The sequence below is a fragment of the Trachypithecus francoisi genome, unplaced genomic scaffold (genome assembly GCF_009764315.1).
Source record: "Trachypithecus francoisi isolate TF-2019V2 unplaced genomic scaffold, Tfra_2.0 Lachesis_group14, whole genome shotgun sequence".
Classification (NCBI taxonomy): Eukaryota; Metazoa; Chordata; class Mammalia; order Primates; family Cercopithecidae; genus Trachypithecus; species Trachypithecus francoisi.
The window spans coordinates 41,847,759-41,863,950 of NW_022681459.1; the positions used below are offsets into that span (position 1 = coordinate 41,847,759).

Consider the following 16,192-nt stretch of genomic DNA (forward strand, 5'->3'; position numbering starts at 1 on the left):
CTTAAGTAATGAAAGTTGAAAGATGAAAATGCTCCTTGTTCATGGGCTACAGAACGTGTATTGTGTTAGTTGGTACGAAAACAACATTCATCTCTGTCAGAGCTCTTGGTTGACCAAGTGCATTGCCAGTGAGCAGGAATATTTTGAAAGGAATCTTTTTTTCTAAGCAGTAGGTGTCAACATTGGGCTTAAAATATTCAGTAAACCATGCTCTAAACAGATGTGCTGTCATCTAGGCTTTCTTGTTGCATTTATAGATTTAGCATAATTCTTAAGGGCCCTAGGATTTTTGGAATAGTTAATGAGTATTGGCTTCCACTTAAAATCACCAGCTGCATTCATCCCTAATAAGATAACCAGCCTGTCTTCTGAAACTTTGAAGCCAGGCATTGACTTCTCTTCTCTAGCTAGGAAAGTCCCAGATGACATCTTCTTCTAATAGAAGGCTGTTTTACCTACATTGACAATCTGTTGTGTAGTGTTACCACCTTCATCCATGATCTTAGCTAGATATTCTAATACCTTGCTGCAACTTGTACATTAGCACTTGCTGCTTCACTTTGCCATTTCTTTCCTTAAACCTCATGAGCCAACCTCTGCTAGCTTAGGCTGTGGCTTAAGGGAGTGTTATGGCTGGTTTGATCTTCTATCCAGAGTACTAAAACGTTCTCCATATCAGCACTAAGGCTGTTTTGCTTTCTTTTCAAACATGTGTTCAATGGAGTAGCACTTTTAACTTCCTTTAAGAACTTTTCCATTGCATTCACACCGTGGCTAACTGGTGCAAAAGGTACAGCTTTTGGCCTGTCTCAGCTTTCAATGTGCCTTCCTCTTTAAGCTTAATCATTTTTAGCTTTTGGTTTAACACTCACTTAGAAGCCATTGTAGGGTTATAGATTGGCCTAATTTCAATATTGTTGTGTCTCAGATAATAGGGAGGCCTGGGGAGAGGAAGGGAGACAGGGGAACAACCAGTTGGTGGAGCAATCAGAACATAAATGCCATTTATTGATTTAGTTCACCATCTTACATGGGTGTGGTTCACAGTGCCCCAAAACAATTATAATACTAACATGAAAGATCACTAATGGCAGATCACCAAAACGGATACAGTAAGAATGAAAATGTTTGAAATATTGTGAGAATTGTCAAAATGTGACACAGAGACATGAAATGAGCACCGGCTGTTGGGGAAATGGCACCAATAGACTTGCTTGATGCAGGGTTGCCACAAACCTTCAACTTGTAAAAAAATGTAATCTCTGTGAAGCACAATGAAGTAAAGCACAGTAACACGAGGTGTGCTTCTGTACTTATTCAGAATTGTTCCCCTTCATCTTTATCACTGTGTAATGTCCCTCTTTATCCTTGATAACTTTACTGGCTCTGATGCCTGCTTTGCTTATGTTATATAACTATACCAGCTTTTTTTGATTAGTGTTATGGCATGTCTTTCTCCAGTCCTTGCTTTTCTTTTCTTTTTTTTAATAGACTTTATTTGTTAGAGCAGTTTATGTTCATAGCTAAATTGAACAGGAAATACAAAGAGTTCCTATATGCCTCCCGCCCAACACACTCATAGCATCCCCCACTGTCAGCATCCCCCACCAGAATGGGGCACATCATCACCCAAAGTCCATAGTTTACATTTGGGTCTACTCTCGATGTTGTACGTTGTATGGGTTTAACCAATGTATAATGACATATATGTATCATTATCACATCTTACAGAATAGTTTTTTGGTTTCTTTTGAGACAGAGTCTCGCTCTATTGCCCAGGCTGTAGTGTGGTGGCACAGTCACATCTCGGCTCATTGCAACCTCCGCCTCCCAGGTTCAAGCGATTCTCCTACCTCAGCCTCCCGAGTAGCTGGGATTACATGCATGTGCCACCACACCTGGCTGATTTTTGTATTTTTAGTAGAGATGGTGTCTCACCATGTTGGTCAGGCCAGTCTCGAACTCCTGACCTCAAGTGATCTGCCCAACTTGGCCTCCCAAAGTGCAGGGATTACAGGCAAGAGCCACCATACCCAGTCAGAATAGTTTCAATGCCTTAAAAATTCTGTGCTTCATATAGATACTCCTTCTTCCCAACCCCTGGAAACTACTGATCTTTTTATTGTCTCCATAGTTTTGCCTGTTCCAGGTTATAATATAGTTAGAATCACCCCTTTTCTTGTATTTATTTATTTACTTATTTTTTACTCTTAGTGATGGAGTCTCATTATTTTGCCCAGGCTGCTCTCAAGCCCCTGGACTCAATCGATCCTCCTGCCTCAGCCTACCAAGTAGCTAGGACTATAGGCATGAGCCACTGTGTCCATCTGTCCATCTACTATTAATCTGTCTTTGTCTTTTGTAGTTAAAATTAAATTTTTAAAAACATAAACCCATTTCTTTTTCTTTTTCTTTTTTTTTTTTTGAGACGGAGTCTCACTTTGTCGCCAGGCTGGAGTGCAATGGTACGATCTTGGCTCACTGCAACCTCTGCCACCTGGGTTCAAGCAATTCCCCTGCCTCAGCCTCCCGAGTAGCTGGAACTATAGGCGCACACCACCACACCCGGCTAATATTTTGTATTTTAGTAGAGACGGGGTTTCACCATGTTGGCCAGGACGGTCTCAATCTCCTGACCTCAGGTGATTCACCCGCCTTGGCCTCCCAAAGTGCTGGGATTACAGGCATGAGCCATGGCGCCCACATAAACCCATTTCTTGAAAACATTTTGCCTTTTTATCCATTTTGTCAGTCTTTGTATTTAATTGGTATATTCAGAGCTTTCACATTTAAAGTTGATTGATATAGTTGTATTAATATCTGCCATGTTTTAGCATTTATTCTTTTTTTTTTTTTTTTTTTTTTTTCTGAGATGGAGTCTCACTGTTGTCCAGGCTGAGTGCAATGGCACACCATCTCAGCTCACTACAACCTCTGCCTCCCGGGTTCAAGTGATTCTCCTGCCTCAGCCTCCCCAGTAGCTGGGATTACGGGTACCTGCCACCATGCCCAGCTAATTTTTGTATTTTTTAGTAGAGATGGGTTTTCACCATGTTGGCCAGTCTGGTTTTGAACTCCTGACCTCAGGTGATCCACCCACCTCAGCCTCCCAACAAAGTACTGGGATTACAGACATGAGCCACATGCCTGGCCTTATTCTTTTTTTTAATCTTCACTTCTTTTTATCTTCTTTTTCTGCCTTCTCTGGTTTTAACTGAGTATTTTATATGACTCAGTTTTCTCAGCCAGGCACAGTGGCTTACGCCCGTAATCCCAGCACTTGGGGAGGCCGAGGCAGGTAGATCACCTGAGGTCAGGAGTTTGAGACCAGCCTGACCAACATGGTAAAACCCCTTCTCTACTAATAATACAAAAATTAACCAGGCGTGGTGGCACATACCTGTAATCCCAGCTACTCGGGAGGCTGAGGCAGGAGAATTACTTGATCCTGGTAGGCAGATGTTGCAGTGAGCCAAGATCACGCCATTGCATTCCAGCCGGGGCGACAAGAGTGAAAATCCATCTCCAAAAAAAAATAATAAAATAAAAATAAATTTTCTCTCCTCTCAGCATTATTAATTATGCTTTAAAAAATTTTTTTAGTGATTGCTCTAGAGTTTACCATGAACATTTATAACCTAACTCTACTTTCAAATAATATTATACCACTTCGTGGGTAGTAGAAAGAGTTCCCCTCTCTTTCCTTCCTTGCCCTATGACATTGGTACCACTTATTTCACTCATTCATAAACTGTAGTCATTCAAGACATGGTGGCTGTTATTTCTTTGAACAGAAAGTTGTCTCTTAGATCAGTTGGGAATAGGAAATATAAAATATTCTATTTTATGTTCGTTTTTTTTTTTCTCTAACACTCTTCCTTTCTTCATGCAGATGTGAGTTTCTGGCCTGCATCATTTATCTTCTCTCTGAAAGACTTTTAACATTTCTTGCAAGGCAGGTCTTCTGGCAGCAGATTCCGGTGTCTCTTTGTTTATTTTTGTCTGACAAAGTCATTATTTCTCCTTTATTTTTGAGGCATAATTTCACTGGACACAGAATTCTAGGTTGGCAAGAGGTTTGTTTAAGCACTTTAAATATTTCACTTCACTCTTTCTGGCGTGAATGGTTTCTGAAGGGAAGTGTGATGTAATGTTTTTGTGCAGGTTAAAAGAGCAGAGCCTTGTGAAAGAGCTGAGGCCCCGAGACCTCCTGGAGAGCAGCAGTGACAGCGATGAGAAAGTCCCTTTGGCTAAGCCTTCCTCACTGTCCAAGCGAAAACTTGAGCTTGAGGTGGAGACAGTAGAGAAGAAGAAGAAAGGGCGGCCTCGGAAGGACTCTCGTCTCATGCCTGTGTCTCTGTCTGTCCAGGTGAGGCCAGTGGGCCCATTCTGCCTTCTTTAGCCCACCTTTCTGCACTTAGAGCTTGAAGGCCTTGTGTGCATAGTAAGCCTCAGCTGGGTGGGGCACCTTGGGAACCAGCTAGCTTAGACATGCAGCCCCTGCCTGGAATGTAGCATGGAGGCCACGCTCTTCCTCAGACCTGCCCTTGACTCACCCAGGGCCCTTGAGCAGGTTCCCTGGCATCACCTGGCTTGTCTATAAGGTGAGGATCCTTGTAGCATTCCCCTCTGCTTCCTCCCTCCCAGGGTGGAAATGCCCTGGTCGTAGGCCCAGCCTCACTTCTGGGTGACTTGCCTTTACCAAATGCTATTCCGTAGTGTTAGAGCAAGGCTCAGGAATGTTTCTGGCTCTTCCAGTCTCCAGCTGCCCTAACCGCAGAGAAGGAGGCCATGTGTCTCTCTGCACCAGCACTTGCACTGAAGCTGCCAATTCCAGGCCCCCAGAGAGCATTCACCCTCCAGGTAAGTTCTGGGACCCTGCCAGTTCTCCCTCAGGCACACCCAGAGATTCTCTGTTCCCTACCACATACAAACCCGATCTTGTCACTTCCTTGGAGACTGGTTTCCAGTGGCTCTCCATCACCTTCTAGGGGAAGTCACAGCAGATTGGGGTACGCATCAACTCTTAGCAAAATTGCCAACCTCTACTCTCACCCACCCATGGCCTCCGTCTGGCTTTGCCCTTGGGGTCCCAGCTGCTGGGGCTGCCGTTACCACCACATGTTCTGATGCTCTTCAGGAATCCTCTCCTGACTGGAAGCCACCTCCATTTCCACACACAGCCCTGGGCAGCCTCAGGCTTGGTGTCTGTGGGACTGTGTAGTCGTGGTCTATCTCCCAACCATCCTGCTAGCTTTGTCTTCTCAGTGTCCGGCACAGTCATCATCAGAGTTGTTTGAGCTCTTGGAATGGAAGCTTGTAAGCATGTGGTTATCCAAAACACAATTCTGGAGTAAATAATCCTTTATACCCAGAGCCCTCCTGGTCACTTGGCCCAGCACAGTATCTAGGCCTCTCCTGCCATGGTGCCGTCACACACACTGCTGCCTGTCTGCATACCCTTGTACCTCAGCTCAGGTGCCTGTCCTCGAGCAGCCTTCTTGGACCCTGTGTGCGGGTCACTTTCCACTGGCTGCACACTGCTCTGAGCCCAGGCTGGTCCTCACAGGGCACCAGAGAGCAGGCGTCAGCCCTTCCTACCATAGGTTCTTCTGGGCCACAGTGCAGAGGAATGAAGCAGGGAAGCCAAAAGGTAGGGACCCACAGGGTTTGTTCTTATTGCTGGTGTGAACGGAGACAGGGGCCCTCCCGTGGTCAGCAGCGCTTAGACGTGCTCTTGCACTCACAGGTGTTCTGACACAAGTTCCCTCCTGGGTGCCTTGCTTCTCAGCACAGAACTCTCCCAAACTCCTCCAGCCCTTCCCCTAGGCATCTTCCCCTCCAGTCACTGCTTGGGACTGTCGTTTCTGGGTCTGTGAAGGGGGCAGTCGTCCCTCGGCCCAGCTCACCCACTTGAGTGGCCGCATAAGTACAGACTGGTGGTTCTGCCTATTTTTCCGTAGGGAAAATCTATTGTTCAGCTCTCCACACACGCGTGCGGCTGAGCCCATTTGGTGCCAGACACTGAACTAGGTGCTTCTCATACATGCTGTGCCATAAACACCCCTGCCAATTTAGTCTCATTTGAGCAGACCAAGTCTCACCACCACAGGAACTGGAGAGCCCCTTTGGGGGTTTTCTAGACATTCCCTCCACGCACTGACATGATTTCTAATCTTGCCAAACACTGCCATCTTTGAAGATTCTTCAAGTAGGAGGCTAGAAACCCAAGTCTCACTCCCAGCTCAGTCGTTTGCAGTGTGCTTTTGGGCACATTACTCCCTTGTGAGATGAAGTGGCAGGGTTGGGTGACTTTGGGGTCTTTAACCCTGGCACTGCTTCTCTTCTCTGGCTGTTCAGCTACACAGATGACAGGGTAGAAACCAGCTCCCAGCATTCTCGCTGCCCTAGGGGCCACATGTTTGGCCCTCTGGGCTTCCCGCTCAGCCCCTTTGCCCCACCTGTCCTCTACCTCCTCTGTTGGCCAGCCAGTCTGCCTCTGTATCCTGCTGCTGCCTTGGGGCCCCAGGCTACAGAGCCTTGGAGCATGTCACCTGGGCTGCGGCCCTTGTCTGAGCAGGCCCGTGTGTTTACTTCATCCAGGTCAGCTCCGATCCCTCCATGTACATTGAGGTGGAGAATGAAGTGACAGTGGTGGGGGGCGTGAAGCTGAGCCGCCTGAAGTGCAACCGGGAAGGGAAGGAGTGGGAGACGGTACTCACCAGCCGGATCCTCACTGCTGCGGGCAGCTGGTAAGGGCGGGCAGGTCCTTAGCTGGCCCAGGTGGCACAGGCACACATGCCATCATTCTGGGCCTGGGTCTGTCTAGGGGATGTGCATGACCCTGGGAGCGCCAGCTCCCACAGAGGCTCAAACCAGGCTTCACTCCAGGCCAGGCATATGCGCTTGCCATCTCAGTCCCTGTCAGTCCCTGCAGCACCCAGCAAGGTCAGCGTCAGTATGCCCGTGTTACAGATGGGGAAACTGAGCCCCTGAGGATTACCCAGGCCAGGCTTTGAACCTGATGGCCTGATTCCCTTGTCCAGCCAGATCCCCAAAGTCTCGAGTTCCACGCTAAGGTGTGCCTGGCTCACTTTGACCTGGGCTGGTTCCTTTTTTGGATCCCAGATTTCCATCCAAGTTGGTCAGGATGGATTTCTGACTGTCCCTGAAGTCCCCATCCCAGCCCATTCCAGATTCTGCACTGTGAGGGGCACCTTGATTCAGTGATTAGTCACCCAGTATCTTTCCCTAGGTTCCTGGAACTATATGTGAGACCTGTACCTGCCTGTGTTCAATATGAAAGGGGAATCAGTGTTTCCTCTCAGTTTCCTGTCTGATGTAGCGTCCCAGTCAGGACCACGTGGGAGACACTCAGCAGAGGTTTACAGACATGACCACTTAGATACAGTCATCGTAATTACACCCTTAATCATCTGCCATGAGGTCCCATGTAAATGCTTTTACTTGTGTCAAAGCATGTGGCCTTAGGTCTTAGACCACAATTATTGTGGTCCCTGAATGAGTTTGTGTTGTTAGGCCTAGGGGACCCCACTGTTTGTTCTGTTCCTCCCTCGAATTCCCCCTCTGGATGAGCCGGCTAAACTCCTGGTCCCAGGCACCTGTGTGTCAGATACTGCCACAGGCTCCCACTCTCTGTCCCTCCCCCCAAGGCAGGTGGCTTCCCCAGCTGAGGGCTAAGGGGTGTCAGCACAGCCTCTCCCACAGTGACATAGCAGCTGTGGGGCAAGCCTGCTGGACCACCTGGGACCTCCCCTTCTGCTCAGTCCTGCCCAGTTCAGGCCCAGCCTGCAGACCTGCTCCCCATTGTTACAGCCCAGAAATGATGGCTTTCTTTGCAGTGGGCTGACTTGAGGCAGGCTCTGACCACCAGAGATGGGCAGATAGAATTCAGTCACAGTACCAGCCTGGACAGCGTAATGAAGCCCCATCCGTACCAAAAACACAAAAATTAGCCAGGCGTGGTAGCATGTGCCTGTAATCCCAGCTACTCGGGAGGCTGAGGTAGGAGAATCGCTTGTACTGGGGAGGTGGAGGTTGTAGTGAGCCGAGATCACGCCACTACACTCCAGCCTGGGTGACAGACTGAGACTCTGTCTCAGAAGAAATAAGAATTCAGTCACAGCACTTCGGAGAGCTCCCTGCTGCCCGTGCTGCTTAGAGTGTTCTCTGATTCATACTCTCCAAGTAAACATTTGTAAACAAAAGCATCTCACTTGCCTCTCCCTTTTTGGAGCCAGTAGCAACAGTGTCTCATTAGGAAAGCGGTTGGCAGAGCTCCTTTCTTAACTGACCTCCTTGAGCCTGCTGGGGTGACTGGCTCAGCAGGATAGAAGTGACACAAAGTGGGGCTCTGGGTGGCTACTGTGGCCAGGATCTCACTATACTGGTTGCACATCTGCTACTGCTGACTGGGGTCTAAGCTCCAGCCTCACCCTGGGCCTGTGGGTGGGCCTTAGGGGGCTCTCTCTGGGAAGGCAGCAGCCTGCTTGTGCAGGGTCCCCCCAGGGGGCAGGTGGTCACTCAGAGGAGAAGCTGGACAGTGTCCAGACTGTTCTGTAAGGCACTCCTTGTTTGGGAGCGACATGCATCTCCCATGCCAGCCAGACAGCCTCTTGGACACAGGGGTGCATGCTGTCATCTCTGTACTTCTCTTAGCCTGCCTTGTTAGAGACCTTCTCAGGACTGGTCTGACTAGCTGCAGCTAGGAGACTGTCCTACGGGTACTATGTGGCCTTATCCGATAAGCAAGGTATGTTTCCTAGGTGATCATCAGAGGCATTGCTCTCCAAAGCCCCCACACCCTTTGGTCAGCATCAGCGTGAGCTTAGGAAAGCACGGGCAGCCTGTGAAAGGAGGACAGAAACCTCTTTCATCCAAGATCTCAGGGAGGCTCCAACAGCCCCACCAGCCCCACTGTAACCCAATCCACCTTACCCTCTGACTGTACCTGCTCAGGGGAGGCTCTTGTTGGGCCCAGGCAGAGGAAAGGCCCACACATCCGGGGCTACTGTCTTGGCTGCAGCACCCAGCCCTCATGACACCTGCCCCTACTCTGTCTTCTCAGTGATGTGGTGTGTGTCGCCTGTGAAAAAAGGATGCTGTCAGTGTTCTCCACCTGTGGTCGCCGTCTCCTCTCTCCCATCCTCCTGCCGTCCCCAATCTCTACTTTGCATTGCACAGGCTCCTACGTCATGGCGCTCACTGCTGCGGCCACACTGTCTGTCTGGTAAGAGGCAGGCGCAGGGTGGGGTGGGCTCCAGCCAGGGCAGGACAGGGCTGTGCAGGCCCCACCTCACTGCAGGGGCAGGGAAGGCAGTGGACAAGGCTGGCCATCAGGCCCCAGAGGAGGCCCTGAGCAGTTAGTGATATTGCTTGTGTTGGGTGCCCTGGATAGGCTGAGGGCTGAGGGATGTTGTGCAATGGGGATGGAGGTGCCTGCTCAATTATCTCCTTACTGGAGCAGTTCATGCAACCAGTTGCACTGCCAGGGTTCTGTGCGGGGTTCATCAGAAATGAAGTCTTAGCTGGCAGAGTGTGGCCATGTTCCTGATGTGGCTGCTGTGACCCAGCTTCCCCCAAAGTGGTATGGGCGCTGAGGTTTCCCCGTGGCTCTGTTGCCTGGGCTGTGTGCTGCATCCTTATGCAGAGGGAATGTAGTGACACATGGAGAGCAGAAGCCACTCGTAGCCCAGAGTCCCTCTCACTAGGAGCAGCCAGGGTTAGGGGCGCATGCAGTAGGGACCAGAGTGTCTGAGCGGCTGAGGCACACTCTGATGTGTTTACTTGGGTTGGTGAGTAAACTGTTCCCTGTCTCCCTCCTAGGGATGTTCACAGACAGGTGGTTGTGGTGAAAGAAGAGTCTCTACACTCCATTCTGGCAGGTAATGCAGGCAGCAGGCTGCCCCTACTCCCCTGGGGGCCCAAGTTCATGTCTGATGCTGCAGAAGGGCCCCGCTCAGAAAGCCAGGCTCTGGCCTCAGCACAGAGCTCTCAGTGAGGCAGGAGGTGCGGTTACGCTGCAGGAGACACACACTTTTTAGGGACATGTTTGAATGGGTCCCCAAGAGGTGACAAGAGCCTGGTGTGTGGCAAGGAGAATGGCTTGCCCTCCCTATTTGCCAAGGCAGTGTTTACGCATTTGCTGCTGGGACTGTGGGAGCCTAGAGTTTAGATTTCTCCTTTGATGTGTTTGCAAACACTTGCTGATCAGAACACACCCAGAACTCATTCCCATGCTGTCCCCAGGAAGTGATATGACGGTATCACAGATCTTGCTGACGCAGCATGGAATCCCAGTAATGAACCTGTCTGATGGGAAGGCGTACTGCTTTAATCCGTCACTTTCTACATGGTAAGCAAGCTGACCCCCAGCACTATTCCCTGGAAGAGTGTCTGTCTGCTCTAGACAGCAGAGCAAAGGGTCATGGCCTACAGGGCTGCCTAGCCCTGCTTTTCCTGAGAGTCAGGCCCTGGAGTGAAGGCTGCTTTGACTATCTATGCATGCTTCCCTGTCCCAGCAGGACACTGCAGCCTGTGGCCTCTACCCTCAGAGCCTATATGCAGGAGCACTGTCCTCCTGCATTATTTTCAGGAGCCACTTTTTGAAAAAGCCCCAAAATTGTTATGGTTTTTGCTGTGGCCCCCTTAGCCACCATGAGCATAGGTGAGTTGGCTTTACAGGAGCCTTACCAGGACTAGTCAATTTCTGTGAGCTTAGTAAGTACTTCAGACTTCCTCAGTGAATTAGTAAGGATGCTCATCCACTTACCTAGGCATAATGGTCTGTACTTTTCCTCTTTCCACTCAGGAATTTGGAGCCCTTTTCTGTACTTGCAAAATAATTTATACACAGAGCTCTTAACCCAGACACATGAAATATGTACGTTGTGTTCCAGCCACTCCAAGTTCTTTTCTTCTGTCTATACCTTTGGTCCTTAAGAACCAAAGCTTGCTACCTCCTAGCCCATTTTCTGTTAAGAACTGCCATGCAGAAGTCTACATTCACACTGAGACTTCTTTCTTGAATTTGGAAAAAAAAAAAAAATGCTGGGTACGATGGCTCACACCTGTAATCCCAGCACTGTGGGAGGCTGAGAGGATTGCTTGACCCCAGGAGTTTGAGAACAGCTTGGGCAACATAGTAAGACCCTGTCTCTACCAAAAAAAAAAAAAAAAAATTAAATAAGCCTGGTGCAGTGGCAGATATCTGTAGTCCCAGCTGCTTGAGAAGCTGAAGCAGGAGATCCCTTGAGCCCAGGAGGTCAAGGCTGCAGTGAGCCATAATCACACTACTGCACTCCAGCCTGGACAACAGAGTGAGACCCTGTCTCAAAGGAAAAAAAAACCTCTACTGCCTGCTCCCCCAAATTGCAAAATGTTGTCTATTATATATGATTGCTGTTAATGGAAATAAGCTGATTATTTAAGAAGAGAAATATTGACTCTCTATAGGCATCTTTGTATTTTGGACACGTTTACAAAGACATCCAGCTGTTCTAAAAGTGTGTGAAGAGTCTTTTCTTCACAAGGATGAAAAGGGTCCAGAGTAGGTGGAAGGACTGCCAATCTGGGTTAGTTGTAGAAATAAAGACAGGTAGAGGCCTGGCATTACTCCCCAGCTACAGGACCCAGGCCATGTGGGCCCCTGGGCAGACCATGGCAGTATTTGAGCCGAGCATCAGAGCACACTGCACACAGAGGCCTGCAGTCATCAGGAACCAACATATGGAGCTGAAGTGTTCCCAGCAAGGGCCCTATCCACAGCCTTCGCCTCATTCATTTTTCCTCGGGAACAGTGATCTATCAGACCCATTACTATGAAACCTGTCAGTGATAGGCACCTGTGTGGAAGTGCAGGGGCGCTCAGCCTCTGCTGGCTTTCTGTGTCGACAGGGGCTGCTTCTCTGTGGCCTCCTTGCCAGCCTCCTCTGGTAGATCTCTTGGTTTTCCTGAGCTCTGCTCCTGCCTTTGCCTCCCCAGGAACCTGGTTTCTGACAAGCAGGACTCACTGGCTCAGTGTGCAGACTTTAGGAGCAGCCTGCCATCCCAGGACGCCATGCTGTGCTCAGGACCGTTAGCCATAATCCAGGGCCGCACCTCCAAGTACGTGACCCCAGTGCCATGGCCTCTGTCCTTAGTCCTGCCCTGGGAAAGTGACTGGGTCATTGCACACACAGTCCCTACCCAGGCCTCGTATCCACCTGCCCTTCCCCTGTGCCCCAGGTGCTGGTCAGCACAGGCAGGCTGGGCAGGACAGACTAGGGGTGCTGAGGATAGTGGTCCTGCATCAGGTAATATCTTGGGGTTGGGGGCAGCAGTCACTAGCCCTGTCACTTCAGGGGCCCAGATGGCAGGGGCTGGGTGAGATACCCCAAGGGTGCCAGGAGGCACATGGCTGGGATGTGGGGATGGGCAGAAAACAGATCTGGCATCTGCCAACAGACTAGCTAGTGGACGGGAGGCCTTGGCAGCCCTGGTGCCTGCCTCCTGCCAGCTCCTTGCCTGTTGCACATGGGGGCGGTTCCTGACTCTGTAGTGCCTGCTGCCTCATCATGGAAACTCTCCTGGTCTCTGCAGCTCGGGAAGGCAGGCTGCCCGGCTCTTCTCCGTGCCTCATGTGGTGCAGCAAGAGACCACCCTGGCCTACCTAGAGAACCAGGTGGCAGCAGCACTCACCTTGCAGTCCAGCCACGAGTACCGCCATTGGCTCCTCCTCTACGCACGGTACCTCGTAAACGAAGGTGAGACTCCTGGCAGCCCTGAGCAGCTTTCTCCTTCTGCCCCTCCATCCTCCTAGGCCTGGCTTAGTCCCTGTGAAATCAGGGAAAAGGTGTGATGGCCCAGATCCCAGCCTGCTGCTCTCCCATCAACAAGGTGGGCCCAGCAGCCTCTACCTCCCAGCCTGAGCTGCAATTAAGGCAGCTCAGCAGGCACCCAGCCCCTTAATAGGCTCTGAGGCTCTGAATAGAGTGGCCCTGAGGGTGTTCCCGCAGAGGAGCAGCAAGACAGGCCGCAGGAGGGTGGAATAGATGCCTGGGTGGAAAGACATGGCCTGAAGGAGTAGATTCTGTGTTCTGGCTCCTGCCCTGCACCACACCTTGGCAGTGCTGCTCATCAGTGAGGGCATCTTGTAGCAGTGGTTCTCTTCCTCCTCCCAGCCCCTCCTGCCCTGGACAGGCTTGCCTGATGTCCTGCACTTACTGAGGCCCTCCATTCCTGGTGCTTCCTGCCAGAGCTCTCACTCTGCTGCCTCCCCTGCAGAAAGCCAGGTATGCTGGAAGAGGTGGCTGCACTGTCCTCACAGTGACTCCAATAGCCTTACCAGCTTTTCCTCCCACTTGAGTGCAGCCTTCAGGGTGCGGCATGGGCAGGCCCTCCCAGAGCTCTTCCTGTGCAGCTTCCTGGCCTTTTTGCTTTATTTTTGTCATCACCCTCCCCATTTTGATTATAATTTAGAAAAAAATTCAAGTACAGAAAAGAGAGAGAAAATCATAATCAGACCTTCACGAATGTAATTCCCAGAACTAACATGTCATATGTGCCTCTGGCTATGTAAATATGAGTGTGTGTGTGTGTGAACATACACTTGTAAATGACAGCAAATATTACTGATCAGCTTGAAGCCTCCCCTCCCTCCCTGCAGACCACAATGATGAATTTGATGTTTACTCTTCCCACCAGGTCTATGTGGTTGCCATTATGTGTGGTCCCCAGCTTTTCTGAATACTCAGCCTTCCCAGGCCCTCATACCTCTCCTGTGGTGCTCTAGTCACATCTTCCCTGGGAGTCCCTCCTCTTACTCCACTCTGGTTTGCTTCATCCTAGGTGTTGATTGGGACTTGCTCTGATGCCCTACATCAAGTCCCTACCTCCTGTCGGCCCCGCCACCCATCTTGGGATCACTTCTGCTGCTTGCTTCTCTTTCTCCATCCTCCACATGCCTGTTCCAGTGTCCATACACCAGTTATCCATCTTCCATTCTGTCCCTTGTTTCCTTGGCTATAAAAGGAGGAATCTAGTGTAAAAGTGGACCCCATTCACTTCCAAAATTCCTCAGATTCCAGTTTCACCTCTCTTACTCCACCCTTTTCTTTGGACAATTTAATCCATTCGCTATTGCTTTAGCTGCCCCAAGTGCTGACAAACCCCAACACTCTACCTCCAGCCTTTCTAGCAACCCTACTGGGTGATGCCCATAACCCTTGAGTTAATGGGCCTATGCCCCCTCCACTCAGTTGCCCCTCCTCAGTCATACCTTTGCCATCTCTTACCTCCTGCGAGCTGGCCGCCCCACCCTCCTACCTCCTCTTAACATCAGTTGCCAGCCCATATTCTCAAAGACAGATCTTACCAGCCCACAATTTCCCATATTTTCCCATCACCTTAAGGAGTTTATCACAGAATTGGCCACATCTCGTTTTTCCTCTGGGCGCAACACACAGAGGAGGTACTACAGATGTTGTCAGGGGAGTGAGCAAATGAGTGAAAATCTGCGATTATGGGTCTCAGTGCCCCACACTGAGAGACATGCGGGGGTATCTTGCCCGTAGTAGGCAATAAAATGCGCATGTGTTTATTCTGATTTGATAGAAACAACAACATAGCATATTCTTGATTTTTATTTCTTTTTGTAATGTGTTCCTATTTCTGTTTTGTTTTTTTTGTTTGTTTGTTTGTTTGTTTTTCTATAATTAGGGTTTGAATACCGACTTCGAGAAATATGCAAGGACTTACTGGGTCCGGTTCACTACTCCACTGGAAGCCAGTGGGAGTCAACAGTAGTGGTAGGTGCTTCTTTCATTGTTGCTGCAAGAATTCTTTCTTGAAACATGAAGGTGGAGATTTTTTAAATAAGCCAAAGGGCTTTGAATTGTGTCCCGTTAGACTTCTCCAGCACCCAGCCTCAGGTCCCAGCATCAGTGAGAGGGTGACATGCCTGCCCTCCACAACCTGGCAGGAGGTGGGCCCTGGACATCAGGAGCCACAGAGTGCTCCTCCACATGCCTATGCTGCGGGAGGCTGCCTGCACAGGCTCTGGGCTTGGTTGTGAAGACAAAAGACAGAAGGTACTTCCCTGCCTTCATGGAGCTCAGTCTGGTAGGGATGCACACATAAGCAGGGAGGCAGTTAGGTCAACAAAATATTTTCAGACTAGATTCAGACTAAGAAGGAAATAAGCAGGGTCTTCAGATGAGAGTGCCTGGGAAGGAGTGACCAGGGAAGGCCTCGCGAGAGGACACTGCAGATGAAACCCAAGGAGAAGAGTGAGACGGCCATATAGAGACCTGGAGAAAGTGTTTCCTAGTAGAAGTGAGAATAAAAGTAAAGAGTGTTTGATTTGTTTGAAGCCACTGTGGCTGGCACATAGAAGGCAAAAGGAGAGGGTGGTGTGAGATGAGGCGGGAGGTGGACCACAGAGACCTTTCGAGGAGCTAGCGTTTTCTTCTTGGCAGAGTTGGCGCAGAGGTGTCATGAACTAAAATAGAAAAACAATCAGGGAGTGTCTTCTGTAACAGTCCCAGGAAGAGATGAAGGTGACTTGGATCAGTGTGGTAGCCATGGAGAGGGGAAAGGAGACAGGTTCAAGATGTATTTTGGAGGCAGAACCAATAAGATTTGATGGGTGGTTGAATATGGAAGGAAAGAGCGTAATGAACATGTGGCACCTCCAGGTGTAGCTGCAAAAAATGGATGCCGGAACTATTGATTAAATCAGGAAAGGAACAGATTGATGGGGGACGGGAGAAGGTATGGATCTAAGAGCTCACAGTTTCATTCAGTCATTGAGCAATCACTGATGGGGCACCTCCCCTGGCCAGGCGTGGTATAGGCATGGGGCAGGCAGCAGTGAATAAGGGAGACTGAGTCCCTGCATTCGTGGATCTGCTTTCTTATGGAGAGAGACAGACTAAGCAAATGAGAAGAGGTATCTGTAGTGTCTTGAGTGGTGATGGATGCCATGGAAAAAAAATAAAAGGGCAGGGAGATACATAATACTGGCAGGACGCTGTTTCATGTTGGGCAATTAAGAAAGGCCAAACTAAGCTTGCAGTGAGCCAAGATCGCACCACTGCACTCCAGCCTGGGCGACAGAGCGAGACTCCATCTCAAAAAAAAAGAAAAGGCCAAAGTGACAGATAAGCAGAGACCAGAAAAGGTGAGGGATGAA

The 16,192-nt window shown here is 49.7% G+C and overlaps 1 protein-coding gene across 9 annotated transcripts in view; it reads left to right on the plus strand.

Annotated features, from left to right (window-relative positions):
- Positions 1–16,192, plus strand: part of LOC117096047 (protein HIRA) — a 106,209-nt gene that overhangs the window by 69,685 nt on the left and 20,332 nt on the right. For 8 of the 9 annotated variants that reach the window (XM_033232961.1, XM_033232960.1, XM_033232965.1 and 5 more), the window contains 8 exons: positions 4,165–4,369; positions 4,759–4,863; positions 6,604–6,752; positions 9,089–9,250; positions 9,847–9,905; positions 10,270–10,375; positions 12,004–12,126; positions 12,601–12,764. In XM_033232961.1, coding sequence (XP_033088852.1) covers positions 4,165–4,369; positions 4,759–4,863; positions 6,604–6,752; positions 9,089–9,250; positions 9,847–9,905; positions 10,270–10,375; positions 12,004–12,126; positions 12,601–12,764 — 1,073 coding nt within the window. Of the gene's footprint in view, positions 1–4,164; positions 4,370–4,758; positions 4,864–6,603; positions 6,753–9,088; positions 9,251–9,846; positions 9,906–10,269; positions 10,376–12,003; positions 12,127–12,600; positions 12,765–14,718; positions 14,808–16,192 lie in introns of all 9 variants that reach the window. The other variant, XM_033232962.1, reaches the window with a different exon arrangement.